The 8,185-nt window shown below is 46.4% G+C and overlaps 1 protein-coding gene across 1 annotated transcript; it reads right to left on the bottom strand.

Moving 5' to 3' along the window:
- Positions 1-265: 265 nt before the first annotated feature.
- On the bottom strand, positions 266-7,326 carry LOC135530586 (stonustoxin subunit beta-like). Its single transcript, XM_064958887.1, has 5 exons — positions 7,239-7,326; positions 6,845-6,980; positions 1,741-1,880; positions 1,556-1,615; positions 266-1,324 (listed from the first exon to the last, which is right to left on the bottom strand). Exons 1-5 carry the CDS (start codon positions 7,324-7,326, stop codon positions 798-800), a joined length of 951 nt encoding a protein of 316 aa, XP_064814959.1. The 3' UTR covers positions 266-797.
- Between the last annotated feature and the right edge of the window lie 859 nt (positions 7,327-8,185).

Raw genomic sequence — 8,185 nt, 5'->3', positions numbered from 1 at the left:
CTTCACTCCTCCCCTCTTCCTCCCCTCCTCCCTCTTCATTCTATTCTATCAGCCACACCACTAGCTCACCTCCACACAATACATTTACAAGTTAAAGACACACCTTGGAATAAATAACAAAGGAAAACTATTACTAGATGAAGTTGAGTGTTTTTTATTATTTCCCATCACCATAAATCATATTTAATCACTGAACAGTAGCAGACCTAACTTCATCTGTTCCTGACTCTGGATAGTGGATTAAAAAGACCATCAATCTCCAATGATATTAAAGTACTATTCTGAACATTACTGATATACTGAGTGGCAAGTCAAGATATCTGCTGGTTTTATTGTTTGGTCAACAGCACCACCTGCTGGACAGGTTTAATGTTGCTGGACTGAGCAGTATGGGAGGATGAAAGATGACACATTTAGGGCCGGTTTCCTGGACATCTACATTGAACATACTGTTTAGTCCAGGACTAGGATTCATCTGTGTCTGGGAAACCAGACCATATAGTTTAGTAGAAAGGAAGTGATACCAGCTTGTAGTGGGCTGACTAGTCCTGAATTGTCCTTTAGTTCCTGGACCATTTTCCATGCAGCTCCAGGTGACAGAGAACACATCAATTAGGACCGAGCCAACAAGCTGATCAATGATACTGAGGAGAATTACATAGAGACAGAGAACCAACTGAGAAAACATATCAATGGTTCTGAATGACAACCAATATACATCAACACCAGACATCATGATTCATGGAAATGTACAAGATTAAAACATTGGATTGAATTTTAATTAATAACAAATCAGTTTACAGTTTAACCAGCTCAGCAGTATCATTATAATAATAATAGAGCCTAAACCCAGGATAGAGGGGCTGAGTGAATGTGGTCTGGACTCTGTGGAGGAGGGTCATTGTGTCAGAGACACTGTAGAAGGACAGAGTACCTGCCTTGTGATCCAGGTACACTCCTACTCTGGAGGACTGAGGGTCTGATACTTTAGTCACAACATTATTGTGTCTGAAACAATAACCAACACTAGAGCACTTTAAACTCCAGGACTTGTTATTGTATCCAAATCCACCATCATTACCCTTCACTGTTCTGCTGATGTCTTTATATGTTACTGCTTTAGCAACACCACCAGTCCTCTCCACCTCCCAGTAACAGCGTCCAGACAGACCCTCTCTACACAGAACCTGACACCAGTTGGTGAATCTGTCTGGATGGTCAGGATATGGTTGGACTTGGTGTGTACGTGTCACCTTTCTGTTCCCTTCAGACAGAGAGAGGAGTGTGTCTGCTGTGTTTGGGTCCAGTGTGAGCTGACAGGAATCTGGGAGAAGAGCAGAGACCAACGAGGGGAGTCAGAACAATAAGTTAAGTCAGATACTGTATCTCCCCTGTCTTTGATTAGAGCACAGCAGAGATCAAATCAGAGAAATATGAGGAGTCAGATAGAGACCCAGTCTTTGATTAGATCTACTATTGCTATATATTTCTAGAGGGATTGTTAGGAGTGTCAGTAAAAAGAGACTGTTAGTTACTTCACAATAAAGAGACTCACATTGTAACAACTGTTCTCTGGTCTTGGGCTCTGGAGGCAGTACAACATCCACTATATTCACTACAGACACACAAACACATTGACAGAGAGAGGGAATGTTATCATCAGACCATATTCCACATGTATATGACTAGTAGGGAACTTTCAATGGTCTAAAGTTGATGTTCTTATTGTTTTCAACACACCTGTAGTGGAGATCTTGGTCCATTCTCCTTTAAGGAAGTCTTCTAGTTTCTCTCTCAGTTCAGACACAGTCTGACCCACATCTCCAAAGTACTGAAGAGGACGGACAACGATGCTGGGTAAGTCTGAAGATACACTGATACTGGAGAGAGACTGATACTGGAGAGAGAGAGGAGAGAGAGAGAGAGAGAGACTGATACCTCTGGAGAGAGAGAGAGAGAGAGAGAGAGACTGATACCTCTGGAGAGAGAGAGAGAGAGAGAGAGAGAGACTGATACCTCTAAAGAGAGAGAGAGAGAGAGAGAGAGAGAGAGAGAGAGAGAGAGAGAGAGACTGATACCTCTGGAGAGAGAGAGACTGATACCTCTGGAGAGAGAGAGAGAGAGAGAGACTGATACCTCTGGAGAGAGAGAGAGAGACTGATACCTCTGGAGAGAGAGAGAGAGAGAGAGAGACTGATACCTCTGGAGAGAGAGAGAGAGAGACTGATACCTCTGGAGAGAGAGAGAGAGAGACTGATACCTCTGGAGAGAGACTGATACCTCTGGAGAGAGAGAGAGACTGATACCTCTGGAGAGAGAGAGAGAGAGAGAAAGAGACACACTGATACCTCTGGAGAGAGAGAGAGACTGATAACTCTGGAGAGAGAGAGAGAGAGAGAGACTGATAACTCTGGAGAGAGAGAGAGACAGGGACAGAGAGAGGGAGAGAGGGATGACAGAGAGATAGAGAGAGGTTCCGGGTTGGAGCGAGCGGTCGCATCTACACTTCGGTCCGCAGGTAGTATAACCTTTCATTACATTTTCATTACATTTCATTATAGTACAACGGTTTGATTTGTCTAATCTTAGCTATTTCTTCTTAGCTAGCTACATAGCCGTCTTTGTATCAAAGATAATTGCGTAATTATCGTATTTCGTCGTCCTAACGTAGTCTACACTGCTATCTGCCCAGCAGCTAGCTAAGCAACTAGCTAACGTCTAAGACAATTGTGTAGTCTAGAGCGATTTTCTAGGTTAGCTAGCCAGCTATTGTCGTTCTTTTAACGTAACGTAACGCAATCAACACTGCTAGCTAGCCAGCTAGCCCCCGACTAGCAGCACTGTAGAAACTATTACAGTACAACGGTTTGATTTGTTTGATCGTAGCTAGCTAGCTACATAGCCGTCTTTGTATCTAAGACAATTGTGTAGTCTAGAGCGATTCTCTAGGTTAGCTAGCCAGCTATTGTCGTTCTTTTAACGTAACGTAACGCAATCATCACTGCTAGCTAGCCCCCGAATAGCAGCACTGTAGAAACTATTACACTCGACGGAACGACTTGATTAGTGTAGTGTCAACATCGCAGCCACTGCCAGCTAGCCTACAAAGTCAACAACGCAGCCACTGCCAGCTAGCCTACTCCAGCAGTACTGTATCATTTCAATCATTTTAGTCAATAAGTTTCTTGCTACGTAAGCTTAACTTTCTGAACATTCGAGACGTGTAGTCCACTTGTCATTCCAATCTCCTTTGCATTAGCGTAGCCTCTTCTGTAGCCTGTCAACTATGTGTATCTATCCCTGTTCTCTCCTCTCTGCACAGACCATACAAACGCTCCACACCGCGTGGCAGCGGCAACCCTAATCTGGTGGTCCCAGCGCGCACGACCCACGTGGAGTTCCTGGTCTCCGGTAGCCTCTGGAACTGCCGATCTGCGGCCAACAAGGCAGAGTTCACCTCAGCCTATGCCTCCCTCCAGTCCCTCGACTTCTTGGCACTGACGGAAACATGGATCACCACAGATAACACTGCTACTCCTACTGCTCTCTCTTCGTCCGCCCACGTGTTCTCGCACACCCCGAGAGCTTCTGGTCAGCGGGGTGGTGGCACCGGGATCCTCATCTCTCCCAAGTGGTCATTCTCTCTTTCTCCCCTTACCCATCTGTCTATCGCCTCCTTTGAATTCCATGCTGTCACAGTTACCAGCCCTTTCAAGCTTAACATCCTTATCATTTATCGCCCTCCAGGTTCCCTCGGAGAGTTCATTAATGAGCTTGATGCCTTGATAAGCTCCTTTCCTGAGGACGGCTCACCTCTCACAGTCCTGGGCGACTTTAACCTCCCCACGTCTACCTTTGACTCATTCCTCTCTGCCTCCTTCTTTCCACTCCTCTCCTCTTTTGACCTCACCCTCTCACCTTCCCCCCCTACTCACAAGGCAGGCAATACACTCGACCTCATCTTTACTAGATGCTGTTCTTCCACTAACCTCATTGCAACTCCCCTCCAAGTCTCCGACCACTACCTTGTATCCTTTTCCCTCTCGCTCTCATCCAACACTTCCCACACTGCCCCTACTCGGATGGTATCGCGCCGTCCCAACCTTCGCTCTCTCTCCCCCGCTACTCTCTCCTCTTCCATCCTATCATCTCTTCCCTCTGCTCATACCTTCTCCAACCTATCTCCTGATTCTGCCTCCTCAACCCTCCTCTCTTCCCTTTCTGCATCCTTTGACTCTCTATGTCCCCTATCCTCCAGGCCGGCTCGGTCCTCCTCTCCCGCTCCGTGGCTCGACGACTCATTGCGAGCTCACAGAACAGAGCTCCGGGCAGCCGAGCGGAAATGGAGGAAAACTCGCCTCCCTGCGGACCTGGCATCCTTTCACTCCCTCCTCTCTACATTTTCCTCCTCTGTCTCTGCTGCTAAAGCCACTTTCTACCACTCTAAATTCCAAGCATCTGCCTCTAACCCTAGGAAGCTCTTTGCCACCTTCTCCTCTCTCCTGAATCGTCCTCCCCCTCCCCCCCCTCCTCCCTCTCTGCAGATGACTTCGTCAACCATTTTGAAAAGAAGGTCGACGACATCCGCTGGTTCTGCTCACACTGCCCTACCCTGTGCTCTGACCTCTTTCCCCCTCTCTCCAGATGAAATCTCGCTTCTTGTGACGGCCGGCCGCCCAACAACCTGCCCGCTTGACCCTATCCCCTCCTCTCTTCTCCAGACCATTTCCGGAGACCTTCTCCCTTACCTCACCTCGCCCATCAACTCATCCCTGACCGCTGGCTACGTCCCTTCCGTCTTCAAGAGAGCGAGAGTTGCACCCCTTCTGAAAAAACCTACACTCGATCCCTCCGATGTCAACAACTACAGACCAGTATCCCTTCTTTCTTTTCTCTCCAAAACTCTTGAACGTGCCGTCCTTGGCCAGCTCTCCCGCTATCTCTCTCAGAATGACCTTCTTGATCCAAATCAGTCAGGTTTCAAGACTAGTCATTCAACTGAGACTGCTCTTCTCTGTATCACGGAGGCGCTCCGCACTGCTAAAGCTAACTCTCTCTCCTCTGCTCTCATCCTTCTAGACCTATCGGCTGCCTTCGATACTGTGAACCATCAGATCCTCCTCTCCACCCTCTCCGAGTTGGGCATCTCCGGCGCGGCCCACGCTTGGATTGCGTCCTACCTGACAGGTCGCTCCTACCAGGTGGCGTGGCGAGAATCTGTCTCCTCACCACGCGCTCTCACCACTGGTGTCCCCCAGGGCTCTGTTCTAGGCCCTCTCCTATTCTCGCTATACACCAAGTCACTTGGCTCTGTCATAACCTCACATAGTCTCTCCTATCATTGCTATGCAGACGACACACAATTAATCTTCTCCTTTCCCCCTTCTGATGACCAGGTGGCGAATCGCATCTCTGCATGTCTGGCAGACATATCAGTGTGGATGACGGATCACCACCTCAAGCTGAACCTCGGCAAGACGGAGCTGCTCTTCCTCCCGGGGAAGGACTGCCCGTTCCATGATCTCGCCATCACGGTTGACAACTCCCTTGTGTCCTCCTCCCAGAGCGCGTGTATTTTCCACCGTGAAGCATGGAGGAGGAGGTGTGATGGTGCTTTGCCGGGGGCACCACCATGATAGTCACACTTAACCAGCATGGCTACCACAGCATTCTGCAGTGATACGCCATCCCATCTGGTTTGTGCTTAGTGGGACTATCATTTGTTTTTCAACGGGACAATGACCCAACACACCTCCAGGCTGTGCAAGGGCTATTTGACCAAGGAGAGTGATGCAGGGCTGCATCAGATGACTGGGCCTCCACTTGATTTGTTGAACACGTTGTTGGTTACTACATGATTCCATGTGTGTTATTTCATAGTTTTGATGTCTTCCCTACATTTCTACAATGTAGAAAATAGTAAAAATAAAGAAAAACCCTTGAATGAGTAGGTGTGTCCAAACTTTTGACTGGTACTGTATGTTAAGGGGATGGTTCACCCCAATAGAAAGGTCCATACCTCTAAACACCATCTTATTAGATGGATCCATTTCCTTCATGTTTCTGAATGGGGGGAGAAGGGCCTTCCAAGAGCTGGGCGTCTGGCCAAACTGAGCAATGGGGGGAGAAGGGCCTTGGTCCTGGAGGTATTTTGCTCTGACATGACCTGTCAACTGTGGGACCTTATACAGACAGGTGTGTGCTTTTCCAAATCATGTCCTATCAATGGAATTTACCACAGGTGGACTCCAACCCCGTTGTAGAAACATCTCAAGGATGATCAATGGAAACAGGATGCACCGGAGCTCAATCTCACGTCTCAAAGGGTCTGAATACTTAATTAAGGTACTTCGGTTAATAATTTGCAAAAAATAAAAAATAAACATGTTTTCGCTTTGTCATTATGAAGTATTGTGATGTCATTATGGAGTATTGTGATGTCATTATGGAGTATTGTGATGTCATTATGGGGTATGGTGTGTGGATTGAATAGGAACATGATTTATTTAATCCATTGTAGAATGAGGCTGTAACGTAACTAAATGTTTCTGAATGCCTTGTATGTATGTTAATGGTATTTGTTCACCCCAATAGTACAGTTTGTGATGTTTTTCTCCATATCTCTAAAAACCATGTTATTAGATGGATTCATTTCCCCCATTAGTTTGGGATTCAGACCTGCAGTCATCTTGATTTCAGACACTATGGAGAAGTGTTCCACAGGCAGTAAATCTGATGTAGAATAAATGGAACCTGGATCCATTTCATTCTATTAACATGGTTTATGTGTTATAGCAGTAATGGGCTTAAACTGATATTAAAATGACAACTCCATAGGTGGTACCAGGTCAGGGAGTTCATCTCTGCTCCCAGCATCCCTGGGACAGTACTGATCAACATAGCTGACCTGATGCAGAGGTGGACCAGTGATGTTTTCCTCTCAGTGGTGAGACTTGCCCTTCCATTTGACACACCTTTACCTGATGAGATCATACAAGACGTTACAGGCTTATTGCATGTGGAAACAAACCTGCATTAAAATAATGTTGTATATTTAATAAGCAGTGATTTGATTGAGTTTGTTGTAATGGAACCAATAGAAAAGTCCTAAAAGTACAAACAAACCCCGCCCACCTGGAGGACTCAAGGAAATGCTCAAAGTATTTTGTTATTCGTTAGAGAAAACTGTAGCAAAACATTTAGCAACAGAATGGAGTTAATTCATCTTTGATTTTTACTGGAGCACACTGCAACCCTTTCAGGTCCATAGGGTTTTACTGCCCCCTGCTGGAGACTGGAGCACACTGCAGTCACTTTCAGGTCCATAGGGTTTTACTGCCCCCTGCTGGAGACTGGAGCACACTGCAGTCCCTTTCAGGTCCATAGGGTTTTACTGCCCCCTGCTGGAGACTGGAGCACACTGCAGTCCCTTTCAGGTCCATAGGGTTATACTGCCCCCTGCTGGAGACTGGAGCACACTGCAGCCCTTTCAGGTCCATAGGGTTTTACTGCCCCCTGCTGGAGACTGGAGCACACTGCAGCCCTTTCAGGTCCATAGGGTTTTACTGCCCCCTGCTGGAGACTGGAGCACACTGCAGTCCCTTTCAGGTCCATAGGGTTTTACTGCCAGATGATGAGGCCCTCATCAATACAGATACTGTATGTAGAACCATAGTAAAGACCAGTATGGACTATCAATACAGGTACTGTATGTAGAACCATAGTTAAGACCAGTATGGACTATCAATACAGGTACTGTATGTAGAACCATAGTAAAGACCAGTATGGACTATCAATACAGGTACTGTATGTAGAACCATAGTAAAGACCAGTATGGACTATCAATACAGATACTGTATGTAGAACCATAGTAAAGACCAGTATGGACTATCAATACAGGTACTGTATGTAGAACCATAGTTAAGACCAGTATGGACTATCAATACAGGTACTGTATGTAGAACCATAGTAAAGACCAGTATGGACTATCAATACAAAGTGACCATTTAGAATGAGGCCCAGTTCAATGAGAGGAAGTCTTAACAGAACTGGGGGATGACAGACAGGAAGTGGGGGGTGGAGATCTTATATATTTTTGTGCAAAACACTAAAGCATGATGTTGTAATACATCTACACCCTATTCCCTACGTAGAACACTACTTTAGACCTGGTCAGAAGCACTGT

Source organism: Oncorhynchus masou, unplaced genomic scaffold, assembly GCF_036934945.1.
Source record: "Oncorhynchus masou masou isolate Uvic2021 unplaced genomic scaffold, UVic_Omas_1.1 unplaced_scaffold_1388, whole genome shotgun sequence".
Classification (NCBI taxonomy): domain Eukaryota; kingdom Metazoa; phylum Chordata; class Actinopteri; order Salmoniformes; family Salmonidae; genus Oncorhynchus; species Oncorhynchus masou.
Note: the sequence above shows the minus strand (reverse complement) of the source record. Positions and strands in the feature narration are given on the sequence as shown.

Excerpts from the sequence above, each read along its gene's own strand:
- LOC135530586 (XM_064958887.1), bottom strand. The coding sequence starts at position 7,326 with ATGGACCTGAAAGTGACTGCAGTGTGCTCCAGTCTCCAGCAGGGGGCA. Across the intron at positions 1,881-6,844 it reads GAGATGAACTCCCTGACCTG|TATCAGTGTATCTTCAGACT; the intron begins GTACCACCTATG and ends GTCTCTCTCCAG. Across the intron at positions 1,616-1,740 it reads GACCAAGATCTCCACTACAG|TGAATATAGTGGATGTTGTA; the intron begins GTGTGTTGAAAA and ends GTGTGTCTGTAG.